Source organism: Sceloporus occidentalis, unplaced genomic scaffold, assembly GCF_023333645.1.
Source record: "Sceloporus occidentalis isolate IW3139 unplaced genomic scaffold, rSceOcc1.0.p SCAF_4, whole genome shotgun sequence".
In the NCBI taxonomy this organism is placed as follows: domain Eukaryota; kingdom Metazoa; phylum Chordata; class Lepidosauria; order Squamata; family Phrynosomatidae; genus Sceloporus; species Sceloporus occidentalis.
In genome coordinates, this window is record NW_028316984.1 from 196386516 (window position 1) to 196404828 (window position 18313).

The window sequence follows — 18313 nt, forward strand, 5'->3', positions numbered from 1 at the left end:
AAAAGGCTATCAGAGCGGCTTACATTGTTTTAAATTAGACATTTCCCTGCCCTCACGTTGACTTACGACTACTCTAAGGCAAACCTATCATAGGGTTTTTCTTGGTAAGTTTCTTCAGAAGGGTTTGCCATTGCCATCCTCTGAGGATGACAGAGTGTGACTTGCCCAAGGTCATCGACTGGGTTTTTTAATGCTTGAGCAGAGAATCGAGTCATGATCTCTAGAGTCATAGTCCAACACTCAATCCACTACACCATGCTTCCTCTTAAAATGTTACATGCATATATAATGTATGGCACATAAAAAAATTACTTACTAACAATGCTCACTCTAATATATATATATATATATATATAATACAATGCGCCCTCCCCCTGCGTGGGGATCTGTTCCGGATCCCTCCGTGTAAAGGGAATTTTGGGTGTGCTGGAGCCCTATTGGAAGTAATGGGGCTCGCGTCCGCGGCACATGACAGTGTGACGGTGCACACACGTGATGGGCATGTACCCCATTACTTTTTCTGGGGCATGCAACAGGCTCTTCTGGCACGGGTTTCAGCGATGGCGTGCCCACATAAAATGCAGGCGCACTGTAATATGGTTATTAAGTGTTGAATCTAATACATGACTATTCAATGTATTACAGATACCTTCTTTATTCTACCAGTCAACGTCTTCTCTTGGCATTTTTCACAAAATTTAAAAAGAATGTGCAATAAAAACACTTCAGTGCAAACTTTTTCCTTGAATTGTTTTTTTCTTACAGTTGTGCAAAAGATCAAGTCATAAAATACCATCAAAAGGAATTCAAGAGCCCAGCAGAGTTAGAAAGGACAAACTAAAAGTTCTCTAAACAACGAGGTGTGCACATATGTGTGTGCATTAATTACATGAAATGCTTTCCTTCACCTTGAAATACTAACTTCTATATTAGCTCAGAGATCTTATCAACAGTTCTTTCCTTCTTCTCATAAAAGGCAGTGTTCTGCACACACATTACTCCAATGTAGCAAGCACCTTTTTTAAGAGATCTGGCTCTGTATTCTGAATACCAGTAGTTCTTCTGATTTGTTTACACTATAATCTGTGCAAATGCTCTGCATTAGTATGAAATAGCTTAATCCATATCAAAGCTTCCAGAAATGTTGTGATGTGCTACTATGAATTTGATCTATTCCAGACTAAGCGACTATCAATTAAGAATCCACTTCAAGCATACATAGCTTTAAACAGATTTGACATCTAACACAGTTACTGCACGTGGAAGAAATTTCAAAGTTTCATGGCCATAGTTAGCACATACTCCTGAATCCTACGAATGTAAAATAATGCACCTTGAGAAAATTATGGAAAGACTTTTGATTTCAGAATCTGGGAAAGAAAAGCCATGCCCACATATCCTAAGGGAAAGCATAAAGCTACAGAATAGGCAAAAAGAAAACATACATGTTTTCTCTTAGCCAACCTTCACCTGTTGCAGTGCAACATCTGGAGTCCCAAGTCTCCCTCCCTCCATTATAAACCACACTTCATCATTTAGTTGCTGAGTTGTAATTAACTAAAATGTCAATTTTGTTAATTTAAGATTTTTAAGAGTAATGATTATTAAAATATACCCTAATCTAAATCTATGAGAAGTACACAGTGAAGGGAGATTTTTTTAAAAAAATAATTACTTATTAATCCATTCCTTCAGTTTCCAGAATGACAGTTCTCAGCAATACATCCTTACCTTTTTCTACAAACATCAGCTATCTGTAATTTTGAGTTTTTCATAACTCTTTTTACATTAAGAACCTACTAATATAGGAACAAACTCTAAGACTTGGTTACCAGGCATCTGTAAAATGATGTCCCTCAGATGTTTCTGTAAAGTTCCCATTAGCCCCAGCCACCATGGCCCATGGTCAGAGATGTAGAAATCAGTTAGAACATCTGGAAGACACTATGTCAAAAGGCTGATTTAGATGATCAGACTAAGATTTTCAAGTATAGCATTCAAGGTGCATTGTCATACTAGGGGCATGCTATGTTACATACTTGTCCAAAGTCAATACATACACTCACCGCTACTTCCTCCTCCTTGTTTTCTTTTTTTGCTTTTTCTTCCTCTTCACTTCCAGCATCACCTCCCTCTTCTTCGTCACTGCTGGAGGATTCCAAAATTTCACGCATATCCATCTTCCAATTAGCAGGTATAACCTTCAGATTGTAGAAGTAGCTTGCCTCTTGTAACCCTTCGGAGGAAAACGTCCCGTGCTTACTCATTCAAGGTACTAAGAATCAAAACTATATTATTACCAATTAACACCAGCCTTGCTTCTTTGCTCAACCATGTTAAATTTCAAGTCCAGGTCACAAACTTTAGTGCCAGTCGCATATTTTATTCATCTTGGCATTACTAAAACTTAACTATAATACCTATTTATAACGGCAGGCAATTCTACATTGGAAGAAGAATTTAACATGGCAAGAGTGGATTTCCACTTATGCAATAGAACCTTCTGCATCCACGTAGCAGAAATAATCTGGTTTGACACTACTTTAACTGCCATGGCCCCATGCTATGGAATTCTAGGAAATGTAGTTTTTGGTAGCACAACAAATTACAACTTCCAGAATTCCATAGCACTGAACCATGGCAGTTAAAGTGGTGTCAAACTGGATTATTTCTGCAGTGTGGATGCAGTCAAAGTCTTCAGTGTCTCCCATCAGCTCTAGAAGATCTTCAAATCCTCCAGAGCAGACTAGGAGGATCCCACTGAAGAGGAGAATAAGAGGCTGGGACATAACATGAATAATCAATCATTCTATAAATGCTGAAGGAGAAATCCAAATCCATAGAGATATTTCCTCATGCCAGCTGATCAAGGTTGGAGACCAAAATTCCAAACTGTTCATTCCATTTCCGCCTCCTCTCTCCCATCCATTTTATTACATTGCCATGCATGCTGGCAACTTTTAAATTCAGATGAAGAATTAAAGCAGACAGAAAATGAACAGTTTGTGTTGTTGTTTTTAAATGCAGTCATGGGTGAGGGTGGATTGCTCCTTAAGCCTTCCTAGAATCATCAAAATAGGTATCAACCTCTCATTCTCAGGACCACAACCACTGGGATATACCCAAGCTAATATCTTCATGGGCAGGAGTGGTTGCTTGATTCCTGAACTACTGCTTGTAAAGCCATTCAACCTTTTACTGCCTGTCCTGATTTAAATCTGTTCACTTTATAATGTCTGATAAATGTGAAAAGTTCTTTCCAACCTGTTACCTTACACACTTGATCCAACAAAGACGTTACAGTGAATGTTGCTGAAGTCACCATTGATCTTGTTTGCCTGAGCCCACAATTACTGCAATCCTGGTGTGTGGATATAGTCATAGCAGAAATGAATGCAACCTTTCAACCATCTTGAAATAATTTTTTAGGAGCTTTGTAACCTAAATTTCTTGGATGAAACAAAATAAATAATGCCTCTGCATGTCTAATTGCTCTTTCAATAGAAATCTTTACAGTCCTCCTGACATCCAAGGAGTCCCATCTTCTTTCTAAAGAATGTGTCAGATTTTGGACAAAGTGCCAGTATAAGTATGGCCCAGTTTTTGTTAGAAAGGAGGGACTGATGGTCAAAGGTAACTATCTCTATAAGATTGGCATAGGTTTGGGTTTATTGTGTGAATGGTTGACTGAGCTTATAAAGTTGCCCTCCTTCAAGAACTGTTTGACATGAGAAGTAGCTGACACAAGGCTTTACATTAAAAGCACAGATGACAAAGCTGCAGCCTGTCTCTTTAAAGTATTAGGTCATGGTCCTTTAGCTATTCCACTATGTAGAAAGGACAAGATATCACCAGTCTGTATGTCTTCCATTAACACTGAATTTTATTCACACCACTTCCAGAATGCCTTCCAAATGGTCTCATATATACTTTCTGTCTAGATGCTAGAATGATATTCGTTACTGTATCTAGGTACTGCACCCGTTTTCTCAGGGTTTGCTGCTCAACTCTGACAGCTGAGTGGCAAAGACTTGACCGTTGTGTGCTGGAGTGATAAACTGGGCCTTCAGTCAATAGATCACATATTTATTAAGAGAAGATGCCATGGTCTGCATGGCCAATGTGGGGGAATTACATTTGCCTTCTCCACTCTGATTTTCACCAATATCCTCTGTACTACTGGAAGCAGATGGAAAACATAAAGTAGATCCTTCAGCTAGTCTAGTGTTAATGCATTGTCGTTCCACACTTGCACTTCCACCTACTAAAAATCTTTTTTACTTTGAAATTTTGACCAAATCAAGAAAGGTCCACCACAAAATGTCCATAGTTGTTTTATAAATTGTTAAATATTCCCTGGTTCAAACTCCACTGTCCTCATTGTATTTTGTTTCTGCTTAAGTAATTCACTGTCAGATTCGAAACCTTTCTGAGACAACTGCTGTCAGTGAATCCACCCACTTCTCAGCTCCAGTCAATATTCTGGTTGATTTTTTTAGTAGTTGCTGGGATCTTGTTCCTCCTGGGTTTCAAAGGCATACTATCACAGCGATGTTACTGTAGAGACTTGCACATACTTGTTTTATTTTGCTTGCAAATTTTAACATTGCTAAACTGACTGCTTCCATCTTCAGTAAATCTATGCTGAGTCTTTTCTCTAACTTTGTCCATTCATCTTGTACTACGTGACCCTAAAAATGGACAACTCATCCATAAAGACTTGCATTTGTTGTTTTTGTTGTTCAAACCAAGTTCCCCGGTCCATATTCCCTGGTTTAACACACCAAAATAAACATCTCTTTATTTGTATGGGTATGGCCAGGGTGATATGTCCTTTAATTATTATATGACTCTGATATGGTCTCATGAAATCTTGTAGTGTCTTTATGTGGCCAGATGCAGTGGGTCTACCTTTTCCCCACCTTCCTCTGTTTCCTTTGTCCTTTATATTTTGCTTTCTTTCCTTCTGTGTATTATTTCTGCCCCCAAATGAGTTATGATCTTTCCGACTCTCAACTGACTCTTCTGAAATGTATTAGAAAGCCTTAAGTCTATAAACACAGTAGTGCCATTCTGAGGTTGTGCTCTGCCTTCTCTCTGCAGCAAGCTTTCAGCAAAATATTGTCTAAATATGGGAACAACTGAACCCTTTGGGGTTTCAAAAATGCTATCAGTGGAACTGCAGGTTGAGCATCTCTTATCTGAAATACTTGGGACCAGAAGTGTTTAGGATTTTTTTCTGGATTTTGGAATATTTGCATATACAAAATGAGCTATCTTGGAGATGGGACTCAAGTCTAAACATGAAATTCATTTATGTTTCATATACATCTTATACACATAGTCTGAAGTTAATTTTATATACAATATTTTAATAGTTCTGTGCATAAAACAAAACTGGGGTAACCTGAACCATCAGAAAATAATAATAAAGGTGTCATTATCTGAGCCACCATGTGGGCAATTTTTGATTTTGGAGTATGTCAGATTTCCAGAAAAGGGAAACTCTATAGTACTGTGTAGTACAGAACTATCATTCATTCCAACAAGACTGTATCACACTTTTTGGTGTTCTTGAAAATGCCATGAAAATCATTTCAATATACCAAGAAGGCAATCTTAAGGACAATCAGAGATACATCTCAATCCTATAAACATTTATTGGGGGAGGGATTCATAATTATGTCATATTTGTCATAGACTGACTTAAAACTTTATTATAATGGGCCTACTCCAAATATGACCAAATCTGTCTCCAGCTCACTGTATTTTTTCATTCAAGTGACAATGTAAGTTTTTGCTTCCAAAATAGAAATCTATGATGTAAGTGCAACTCCTAGCACTATTAATTGTTACCAGTGTTGGCAGTGCAACCAAAACACCCTAAGTATTTTTCTAACGGTGCATACAGTCTTAAGATCAGACTTTCAACATCCTAACATTCTCCCAAAAGTATAATAAATAACAATATTTACCTTTTCTAGATGATAACTCAGATTTCGTAATGTTTTGGATGTCTAATTTCTCAATGTCCTTTCTTGATACTGAGTAACTGGAAGAGAATTGTTTGATTTTTATAACACATATCACTTTAAAAATCTGGTTGAGTTTTCCCCCCTAATTTTTTGTTAAAAAAAGACTTTTTCCTTTGCTCGCTAAAAGTGACAAAATATGCACACTCTGTTGTTAACAAACAACTGAAACGGTTATTTCAATGTTTACATTATAGTAAGTAAATCTTGTATTTAACATGCCAAATTAAAAGCATGAGTAATTATTTCAGTATTATTTTAAATAACTACTCATAACAGAACAATGACCACACCAAATAGTATATACATAAAAAAAATTCGCTTTAGATTTCAGTAGTTTGGATTGCCTTATTCATGCAAAAATGTGAATATTAGCACTTGCTCAGGGATCAGTGGGATTGGATATGGGTTCAATTCTTGTTTCACCATAAATTTACTGGCTGAATACTACCCAATCCATAAGGTTTCCTTAGTTACCAGGATATTGAATTAAGGAGTGTGGAGCAGTAAGGCTGCAAACAAGCACCGATGTACAAGTAATACCCACATTATCCAGCTGTCTTATCACCACCATCATCTTTATTTATATCCCACATTCCCCGCCCCCCAGTCTGGGATTCAAGGAAGCTTACAAAACTTAACAGAAGCAGGTAAAATTTTCATCTACCAGAGTAAAAATATAATTAATATATTAAAAACAGTTACATGAAGAAATGCCTATCTATTCAGTACTTCTGCTGCATTAGTCTCACCCAAATGCCACATTTTTGCATGGTTCACACACATATCAGGGTGGTAAGCTTACTAAAGGTTTGCTTTGTTTGTTGTTAACTGCTTTTGACTTGACTACATCTCATGCTGATTCTGTGAATGAGACACCTTCAAGACCCCCTGTACTCACCCTGTCTGCTCAGGCCCTGCAGGTTCAGGCCTGCGGCCTCCCTGACTGAGTCTAGGCATTTGGCATGTGCTCTTCTATTTCTACTACCTTTTAGCTTTCCTAGCATTGTTGTCTTTTCAAATGAGTCATGCCTTCTCATGATGCAGCCAAAGTCTGACAGCCTTAACTTGGGCTTGAAATAGATTGGCCAAATAAAGCGGCTTCCGGCCACTTTGGAGGTGTGGCGCTTAGATGATGCATGTCCCCAAAGCAGCTGGAAGTCACACCGAGGCTGCACCAAGCCAGAAAAAGCCAGCCCTTTTAGGAGCAGATTTAATCCGCTCCTGCTGGCTTGGACCGCGGTGGCAGTCTGCTTCGGCCCTTGGTCATCTTGGCTTTCAGGTAGAGTTCAGGCTTAATCTGTTCTCGGACCCATTTGTTTATCCTTTGGGCTGTCCACTATATCCTCAGCACTCTTCTGTAGCACCACATCTCAAATGAGTTTATTTCCTAGCCGCTTTCTTCACTGTCCTGCTCTCACATCCATACATGGTAATGGGGAACATAATAGCTGAAGGTAGCCTTCCAACGACCTTCCAAAGGTTTTAGATTACAGTCCTTATAAATCCTGGCCAATATGACCACTCGTCAAGCACAATGGGACCTATCATTCAACATACCTAGAGGACATCAAGTTGGAGAAGGTGGCTAAAATTAAATTTTATTTGAGCAGATAGTAGGATTGTAGATGAAGGGTATTTGGGGTTAGAAGCATAGCCATCAATAAAGAAAGTAATGTAAAATATAGATGGCCTTTCTTTCTAATAGATAATAGCTTTTGTTTACTGGAGGATAACCTATCTTGCAATATGCTCCCAGAAGATACCTATATTGAAGTTCTGGTAATATGGATTAAAAAATCAATTAAACAGTTAAAAAGGCATGCAAATAATGAAGGAGAAACTCTTTAGTCAGCCAACAGCCTTTTTACATGTCTCTCTAAAGAGAATAAAATACTTCAGTGTAGTCCCTTCTTTATTTCCTGTTCAGCCCCTACAGAATTCAGATGTAGAATTCAGGTGCTCTGCGCAAGGGAATGACTATCTGTCTGAAAGCAGCCTCACCAAGACAAGTGACTAAGCAGAGCATGTTACTGCAATAGGCAAATAATAATATTTTCTTGCATATAAGAGTTATCAGCAGTAGAGAAAAACATCTTATTTTAAAAAGCAGCACAAATGTTAAATAACTTGCAATAGTGTGTTTAGATCCTCAACCAGTTATTTTCCTTTGGGAAGTTGAGTAAGTAAACAAGCTTCATTTATATACTGCTTCATACTGCCTAAGCAGTGTCTAAGCGGTTTACAACTGTAAACTAATTTGCCCCCAACAATCTGGGTACTCATTTTAGCGACTTCCTTGGAACTTGCAACCTTGTGGTTTTGAGTGAGTGGCTGCAGTACAGGCATTTAACCACTGCGCCACCAGGGCACCTAAGTAATGTATTTGTTTAAAAGTACCCTGTGCATTAAGAATTCCATCTCAGCTAGGTTTATGATAGAAAATGGGAAACAAGAACTCAGCTTTTTTTTTGGCCTTTACATTTTGAATATGCTTCGATCATATCTTTAAGGAAGATAAAAAAGGCATTCTGGAAAAAAACTTTAACAAACAATTGAGGATTGTCATCAATAACTAATCAGTAGCCTGTAGGAGTTTTAATTTTGATTTTAATTTGTCAGATGTTCCTGATATAATTTTACGACACCCTTCATTTGAGAGATGTGCATTGAAATGATTTTAAAACACTACTCACAATTTGGAATCTGCAAAAGATCGAACTAAACACTGGTCCTTTTTCACTGAAATGTCATCACTACAGCTGGGTGATAATATCTGAAAAATTTAAAAACCCATATAAAAAATATTACATTCAGGAATTTCAGATTCTTTATCTAAAGGAAACATAAAATGATAAATTACTTGTTATATCAAGTTCTCGATAGCTGTAGTTAATTCTCCAAAAGAAATGAACTCAAAGTCAATAACTGTGTTGAATGATAATTTTTCTCCCTCTCTTAATATTATGTCACTAAATAAAATCAGTGCATTTACAACCAAAACTAATAGTTCATAGCTTGAGTAACTCACCTTGGTTTTAGGTAATATCTTTCCTCCTACCTTTATTCCACAATGACTATAATTAAAATTGAACTTGTCACCTCATCACCATATCCACATTTGCATTTCTATTGTTATTCTCACAGGGAACCTGCTCATACATAGGTATAAATGTCTGTCCATAAGCACTTCATTCCATGCATGTGATGAAGTAGACTTAGAACCAAAAAAGACTGGCTTGAAATGCCAGATTCCTGCCGGCTTGGGGTGTATGCTTGACCCATGCCCTAACACCACACGGAAGCCACTAGGCTGACCACATGTGGGCTGACTTCAAGGCGCCCCAGCGGCACAACATTTACATGCCACAGGAGTGCTATAGGGGAGGGTAAAGTTGATTTCTTGTTGACTCAAAAAGAAGCGGCATTTTGCAACTTCTTTTTGGGCCTACAAAAAAACAGATTGGGGCCATGGTGTGCAGTTGCTGCGGCCCAACCAGGCTCTCTGAGGGGCAGCTTCAAGTTGCCCCTTCGTGGCTGTCTGTTTTGCCCCTTATTCTATAAAGGTTTATGCTACAAAACTTCTCTCTTTGCATAAGGAAGAAACGGCCACATATGTAGCAGGCTTACAATAGACATACATATACAGTAAGTCACATCTGAGGGTAAAATCCACCAATAGCTATTACCCACGACTGCAAAATGCACAGGCAGTAGACTTTAAAGCCCTTAAATGGCTTGGGTCCAAGCTATCTTAGAGACTGCCTCTTCCCATACAATTCTCCCTGCGCCCTCCGGTCCTCTGGGAGGAACTTGTTGCAGCCTCAAAAATCGAGGTTTGCGGCGACCTCCTGGAGGGCTTTTTCTGCTGTCGCCCCCAGGCTCTGGAACAACCTGCCGGACGAGATCCGTCAATTAACATCTTTGGACAGCTTCAAAAAGGCTGTCAAGACGGATCTCTTCAGGCAGGCCTTCCCAGACTAAAATATCCTGGCCTCAGGATCTCCCCCCTCCTCAGTAATGTCTCCAAAGCCCCCTTTTCTTTTCTTTAGAACTGAAGTTGCAGTGGTTTATAGGTTGGTATTATTTTGTTTAATTTATTGTTGTTCTAACTAGTTGTGGTTTTAATTTAGATATGCAGTTTAATAACTTTTTAAGGGAGGAGGGAAATATATTGTTTTTATGATGTATGTTATTTTAATGTTGTAAACCGCCCAGATTGGTTCGCCACAGGGCGTTATATACATAAAATTTATTATTTATTATTATTAGACATCTTAATTTGGGGAAAACCATAATGCGAAATCTTATGTGGGATTTGCTTAATTATGATTCAAAACAATACAGCTTTAAATGGAGCTTCATCTGATCCAAAAAGACAACATGTTGTCTTGCTCTCTCTCTCTCTCTCTCTCTCTCTCTCTCTCTGTGTGTACATGTACGTACAGTATTTTGATAATCCAGAACGTTCCATCATTATAACTACTTCTGTGTAACAACTGGTATCACAATCTGTTTAATTTCTCCCATAGCAAGCAAAATATTCAAATTACATATATATTTACAATGATTTCTACGTTTGCTCAGGTGTATAGTTAAAAGATGTGATCCAGGAGAGGTCCTTAACTGTTCACCCAAACATCTTGGAGACAGACAATCTGTAACAGTAAGCCCAAATTTGAGAAGCAGTTAACCCCATTAAATAGCAGCCATAATGTTGTAATCTCGAATACAGTATTCTAAGGCTGAGGCCCAGTTATTAAGTAATATGTTGCATTTTATTGAAAGTTTTTGCTTCAGTATATAAATAGAGTGCTCAATTCCACAGTTCTGAGATGCTGGAAAGCTATGTAGAAAAGTCCCCAGCCTTAGAATGCATTCTATGTGGCTTTAGGGGCTGCAGGTGGAGGTACTAATTTTGTTTACTGTAGCTCTCTCTCTCTGGCTTTGCTTCACGAACGAAGATTCAGGAAGGACTCATCCCGCGCTTTGTACAAGCATGTTGGTGACTAAAAAGGCCAATCCGGGACAAATAGGTCCAGTTGCAGAAAGCACAGCGGAAAGTCTCCTTGGGTGATGTTTCCAGGTTGTGGTTCTTTCTGCGTTGTCGTTTCTCTTCGAGACTCGTTCGGTGTGATCTTTCAAAAAAGGCTGCAACATTGTGGATATTGCGTCCCCATGCCTCCCGATGTGAAGCCAGGGTGGACCATTGTTGGTGATCGATTTGGCCAAGCCTGAAATGTTGTTTCAGGGAGTCTTTGTATCTCTTCTTTGGGGTGCCCCTCTAACGCTGACCTGTAGCTAGTTCACCGTAGAATACTATTTTTGGGAGGCGTTGGTCCTTCATCCTAGAAACATGTCCTGCCCAGCGCAGCTGCGTTCTCAACAGCATGGCCTCAATGCTGGTGATCCCTGCTTGTCAAGGACAGCAACATTTGTCACATAGTCAGTCCAGTGTATATTTAGAATTGTGCGTAAACACGCTGATGAAAGCGTTCAAGGAGTCGTAGGTGCTGGCGATAGGTGACCCATGTTTCAGACCCATGGAGGAGAATAGACAGTAGAATGGCTCTATACATACTGAGTTTTGTGCTTCGCCTCAAGTGTTTGTTACTCCAGACACTTTTGTGAAGCCTTCCGAATGCACTATATGCCTTTGCCAGTCTGTGATCGATCTCTTTATCAATCTTGGCATCTGAGGAGATGATGCTTCCCAGGTAGGTGAACTGCTGGACGGACTTAAGCACAGATGTGCCGACAGTGATGTGAGGATGGTAGTGTTCTTCCTGAGGTGCCGGCTGGTAGAGAACTTCCATTTTCTTCAGGCTGACTTCCAGTCCAAAGAGCTCTGCAGCTGTTGCAAAGCAAGATGTTAGGCGCTGCAGAGCTGCTTCTGTATGGGCAAAGAGGGCAGCATCGTCAGCAAAAAGCAGCTCATAGACTAGATAGTTTAGAGTCTTAGTGCAGGCCCTCAGGCGGCTTAAGTTAAGCAGGCCACCATCAGTACGGTAGCGTATATGAATGCCGTCTTCTTCTTTGAGATCTGCCGTAGCCCTTTGGAGCATCATGCTGAAGAAGACTGTAAATAGAGTTGGAGCGAGAACACAACCTTGTTTCACACCATTAGTTATTAGAAAGGGCTCCTAGAGAGTTGTGTCTTTTCTGCTAAATTGATCCACCACTTCTTCTGAATGTCTCGGAGTTTTTGTTGGAGTTGACTACATGCAAGGCGAAAGGCTGCTTTTTTTTACATGGCAGGATGGCTGGGCGAGGTGTGCCTGGTGAGCAATTCTCTTCTTTGCCAACAGCTCCTGGATCTCTTGGTTGTTTTCATCAAACCAGTCTTGGTTTTTCTTGAGGGAGAACCCTAAGGATTCTTCCGCAGATTGCAGGATGCTGTTTTTGATATGTTGCCAAAGCACCGTAGGAGAAGAGTCTACAGGATGATCTTCAAGTTTTGTTTGCAAATTTGCCTGAAAGTTGTCTCTCATGGCAGCTTGTTGAAGATTGTTGACTTGGAGTCTCCTCTTTAGGATGCCACCCCTCTTAGGTTTGAACTGAAAATGAAGATTTAGTTTGCATCTTACGAGGCGTTGATCTGTTTGACATTCTGCACTGGGCATTACTTGGGTATGACGGACATCGCGAATATTTCTCTGGTGCACTAGGATGTAGTCAATGAGGTGCCAGTGTTTGGATCGGGGATGCATCCAGGTTGTCTTCAGGCTGTCTTTCTGCTGAAAGATGGTGTTTGTAATAGTCAGCTGCTGTTCTGCACAAAACTCTAGCAGGAGACGTCCGTTATCGTTACAGTTTCCAACACCATGCTCGCCTAAAACACCTTTCCAGGCTTCGAAGTTCTTTCCTACTCTGGCATTGAAGTCACCAAGGACAATGATTTTGTCTTCTGCAGGGACTTTTTGTATAAGGTGGCGTAGGTCTGAGTAGAATTTGTCTTTCTCCGCAGGGTCGGCTTGCATAGTTGGGGCATATATACTGAAGAGAACAACATGTGGGAGGCGTAAGGAGATAATGCGATCAGAGTGTCCTGTTGGCAAGGTTTCCAGTTTGGAGGCAATGGAGTTTTTGATCATAAAGCCTACACCTGAAAGGTGTTTTTCAGTTTTGGGTTTGCCAGACCAGTAGTGTGTGTAGCCAGCACCGTGTTCTTTAGGCTGCCTTTCTCGTGGAGACGAACTTCACTAAGAACAGCGATGTCGATGTTAAGTCGTGACAGTTCATGGGCTATTAGGGCAGAACGACGCTCAGGACGTCCTCTATCTGCAGAATCTTGCATGGTTCTGATGTTCCAGCATGCAAGCGTTAGTCTATTTGCACCTTTGGAGGCTGGTGTGTGCCTTTGTCTCTTTGTCTTTGTTTGACTGCAGCAGAAGATGCCCGTTGGCCACAGCTAGCCAACCAGGTTGTTGGGGATGAACTTTCTTTAGGCCACCTTTTCTAGGCCCCTCTCCATATGGAGCAAGCAGTGCTCTCCTTAAAAAAGACTGCTTGGTCATTCAGGATGCTGCCGAACAAGACTGTCATCCCCGGTCAGTCTCAAGCGACCAAAGTCCTGAACCGCCTGCATGCAGGGTTGGGTCTGCCGCTTCCAGTGCATCTATCGATACCATAGACCATGGTATCCTTCTGGAGTGCCTGGTGGAGGTGGGAATCGGGGGCACTGCGCTTCAGTGGTTCCGATCCTACCTCTCTGGGAGGTTCCAGATGGTGCAGCTGGGAGACGTGTGCTCCGACAGGAGACCCCTAACATCTGGGGTCCCTCAAGGAGCCATTCTGTCTCCCATGCTTTTTAACATTTACATGAAACCGCTGGGTGAGATCATCCGGAGACATGGGGCGCGGGGTTATCAGTACGCTGATGACACCCAAATAGTCTTCTCTATGCCTCCGGCTGATGCAGTGACCGGGGATGGCATCTCTCCTCTCGTGGCCTGTTTGGAGTCGGTAATGGGCTGGATGAGGGAAAACAGACTCAGCCTGAATCCAGAGAAAATGGAAGTACTTGTGATAGCTTCTCCTGGTCCGGGGATGGCAGTAATTCCACCCGTCCTGAATGGGGTCACACTCCCTGTGAAGGACTCTGTACGCAGTCTGGGGGTGCTCCTTGACTCGTCGCTCCACCTTACATCTCAAGTGGATGCGACAGTCAGGAGCACCTGTTATCAGCTTCGGCGGATACGCCAGCTGCGTCCCTACCTGGGCCAGAAGGACCTTGAAACTGTTGTACATGCTCTGGTAACCTCTCGCTTGGATTTCTGTAATGCGCTCTACATGGGGCAACCCTTGTACCATACCCGGAAGCTGCAATTAGTGCAGAATATGGCAGCCCGACTGGTCACTAATACATCTAGGGCCAGTCACATAACACCAGTGCTCAAAGAGCTGCACTGGCTGCCTATTCGCTTCCGGGCGCAATACAAGGTGTTGGTCGTTACCTATAAAGCCCTAAATGGCTTGGGCCCAGGGTACCTGATGGACCGCCTCTCCCCATACAATCCGCCCCGCACTCTCAGATCATCTGGACAGCAACTCCTAAGAGTTCCGGAGGCTAGGTTAGTTTCTACCTCCAAGAGGGCCTTCACGATCTCGGCCCCCAGCCTCTGGAACTCGCTGCCCACAGAGCTTCGCGCAGCCACCTCCCTACCCCAATTTAAGAAGGGGTTAAAAACCCATTTATTTGAGCAGGCTTACCCCTGAATATTTCCCCCCTGACTATTTATTCTCCCCCCTTCTCTCCGCCAGCACTGTAGACTGGCAAGAGGCTGTAATGTTTTTAAAATGTTTGCTTTTTACTGTAATATGGTTTTTGTATATTGTATGTTTGGTGATTATTGTATTATATAATTCTGCTGTGCACCGCCCTGATTTGAAGAAGGGCGGTATAAAAATAAAACTTTTATTTATTATTATTATTTATTATTTATTATTTACACCTGCCATTTTGTCCCTCGCCTATCGCTACAGGGCTTTTTCAGAGATTGGATGTATCTTTCGAGCCTGTGCAATGGATTTTTCTGGTGGAGCGCAGCGTGCACAGAACTGGCCTCACCCTTTAAACCAGAGGTTCGCCTGCTGAGGCCTTGACAAGCATGGACGGTAGGTAGCAGCAAGGTCCTTGGGTCGTAGGTTTGATTAGAGTTTCCTTCCCTTAGATGGTTGACCTTACAGGGTTAGACGAGCACCATCTGCCCCGGCTTGGGATTAGAGTTTTCCTTCTCCTAGGATGGTTGCCATAAGGCTAGAGAGCCCATCCTACCCTTTGGCGCTCTTGGTCAGACCCTTCGGTTGTGACCTGTCTGGCATAGGAGGCCCTGCTGGTGGCTATTATACCACCGCCAGCATAGCTTACAACATCATTAGGGTGCGCAAGCCTCTCCCCCATGACAAGGGGGCGTCCATGGAGAGATAGCAATCTGCTGCTTTGCAAACTTCCTCTGATGTGTCACAGTACATTTTGTCTGTTCCTCCTGACCAAACACCAAGTTCTTCCCCTTTCCACAGCCACACATGTGTAACATATATCAACTGGGAATATTTCCCTAACATCTCCCTGAATATTTGCCCCATCTTTCTTGAATGGCAGCTCATACTCAAATGGTGTTTTGCCCTGATGAAATTCCAAACTCTCTCCTTTCTCAATACTCTGTTTTATTAGGAATGCCCTAAAGACTTCTTACATAACTCACCAAAGCTGGATAACACTCGCCCTCCTCAGAACTGGATGTCACGTTGACAATTTTACCAAGCAAGTCATCGTTGAGACGCTTCTTATCATCTTCCTCCTCTTCGCTGCTTTCTTCCTCTTTTTCATCTTCATTACTAGAGGATTAAGAATATGGTGATTTAGACAGCCTGAACATGGAGATAAAAAAGCCAAAAGGAGAACACCATGCCATCACACTAACTGTATCTTAGCCTCAATATGTCAAGAGATCCTGCTCGGCAACCTGCATGCTTTGTGGAAAAGCCTGTACACTACCAAAGAAGTTCAGATGCTAACAGTTTTTTGTGGGGTTTTTGGGCTGTGTGGCCATGTTCTAGAAGAGTTTATTCCTAATGTTTTGCCAGCATCTGTGGCTGGCATCTTCAGAGAAGACATCAGGAATAACTCTTCTAGAACATGGCCACACAGTCTGAAAAACCCACAAAAAACTATGGATGCCAGCCATGAAAGCCTTCAACTTCACATTCAGATGCTAATGTTCATGGGTGTTCCTGTCAGGAGATGCTGGGGTTAGAACAGTAAACATTTTGACTTGTGTGCTCCTGCACCAACCTATTAAGCAGCCACAGGTACAATGCAGTGGTTTAGCAAAGCCAGTTACTCTGATGCCTCTGCACAACCAGGCAGCCCATTGCTCAGGTTCAAATGCTAACAGCTTTTGACTTTTACTTCCACTTCTGTCTCCCTGACCACACTGCTCAAAAAGCATCCTGTTCTGTACTAAGGACACATGAGTCTATTAGGAGCTTAAAAACAACAAAAACAATTATCTACCAAAATAGTACAAGTCCTGTACCAAGAAAACCTAAATTCTATGACTATGTAAATTATGCAAATTGTAATAGGTAACTGTTTGCATAATTTAATCCATTCTGGCCAATGATTAAATAGTAAACAGCCTTACAGAGTAGTGAAGTTATTTTCTATTTGCTTATATTCTTCCTTTACCACACTTTCAAATCTTTCAGAGCAGTGGAGCAAGACATTTATGTTCAAATATGACCCGTGTGCCCAATTCTCCTTTTGAATTGCCACCTGGAATGCAAATATTGTTCCTTAAGACTCAGGATTTTTAATCTTTCCTGTCATCATGATTTCTGATTTATAACTTTTGCAACTATCTCTAGCAGAGATTTGCAAGATGTTCCTGCAGGAAGAGAATATTCCATTTCATAGAACACCAACAGAGGTTGGGACAGCAAATGTCCAGAATACATAGGTGACTTCTTTCTTCCCCTCAGAAGCTATCCATGGACAAAAAGTTCAAATCACCCTTCTATCCTGTATCCACAGACATGTGCTCATTTTATGCCCCTCTAGGAATATTGGAATTGTAAGCTTGGTTTGTTCTTATACAGTATCCTTCTCAGTCTCTCAATGACAAAAAGCAGACTTGTTGAAATGAGAATTTCAGAAGCAATATCTGATATGTTGGAGCATATCTAGAGGAGGGTGAACAAAATGGTCAAAGGTCTGGAAACCATACCCTATGAGAAGCAGATTAGTGAGCCAAATATGTTTAGCCTGGAGAAGAGAAGATTAAAAGGTGAACACCTGAGGGAGTTGGGCATCGGGGGCACTGTGCTCCAGTGGTTCCGTTCCTACCACTCGGGAAGATTCCAGATGGTGTAGTTGGGGGACACTTGCTCCTCTAAGAGGGAACTAACATCTGGGGTCCCTCAGGGAGCTATTTTGTCCGCCACTTTGTGTTTGCTATCAGCTTCGGCTGATACGCCAGCTGCAACCCTACCTGGGCCAAAGGGACCTTGAAACTGTGGTACATGCTCTGGTAACCTCTCGCTCAGATTTCTGTAATGTGCTTTACATGGGGCTACCCTTGTACAAAACATGGCAGCCAGATTGGTCACCGGTGTATCCAGGTTTGACCATATAACACCTATTTTGAAAGATCTCCACTGGCTGCCCATTCGCTTCCGAGCGCAATATAAGGTGTTGGTTATCACCTATAAAGCCCTACATGGCTTGGGCCCGAGTTACTTGAGGGATCGCATCTCCCCATATAATCCGGCCCACACACTAAGAACATCCGGGAAGAATCTGTTGGAAATTCCTTCATCCAAATATGTTTCCACTTCTCAGATGGCCTTTTCAGTGGCGGCCCCCCGGATTTGGAACAGTCTTCCCGAGGAGCTCCGTCTGATGACCCCCCTAGAAACATTTAAAAAGAGGCTTAAAACCATTATCTTTTGTCAAGCCTTCCCCTCTGAAGAATGATGTTGCATATTTTTGTTGCCATTGACTCTCTGCCTGACCCTCTTGAAGGACTGTGTTTAGAGTTTATATATCTGTATGAATGTTTTATTGGATTTTATCTATTTTTTATGAGATGGTTTGTAATGGTTTTAATAGTCTGTAAACCACTTTGATCTATGGAAAAGTGGTATACAAATAAAATTTATTATTATTATTATTATTATTATTATTATTATTATTATTACTATTATGTTAGCCCTGTTTAAATTTTTGAAGTAGTGTCATACTGCCATACTGAAGATGGAGCAAGTTTGTTTCCTGC

At 41.3% G+C, this 18313-nt stretch overlaps 1 protein-coding gene across 3 annotated transcripts in view; it reads right to left on the minus strand.

Annotated features, from left to right (window-relative positions):
• The window catches only part of ARID4A (AT-rich interaction domain 4A), an 85218-nt gene that overhangs the window by 44722 nt on the left and 22183 nt on the right, over window positions 1-18313 (minus strand). For 2 of the 3 annotated variants that reach the window (XM_089522813.1, XM_089522812.1), the window contains exons 8-11: window positions 15740-15872; window positions 8729-8808; window positions 5976-6052; window positions 2067-2236 (exon numbers count right to left, since the gene is read on the minus strand). In XM_089522813.1, the coding sequence (XP_089378939.1) occupies window positions 2067-2236; window positions 5976-6052; window positions 8729-8808; window positions 15740-15872 (460 nt within the window). Of the gene's footprint in view, window positions 1-2066; window positions 2237-5975; window positions 6053-8728; window positions 8809-15739; window positions 15873-17741; window positions 17844-18313 lie in introns of those variants that run through there. The other variant, XM_089522815.1, reaches the window with a different exon arrangement.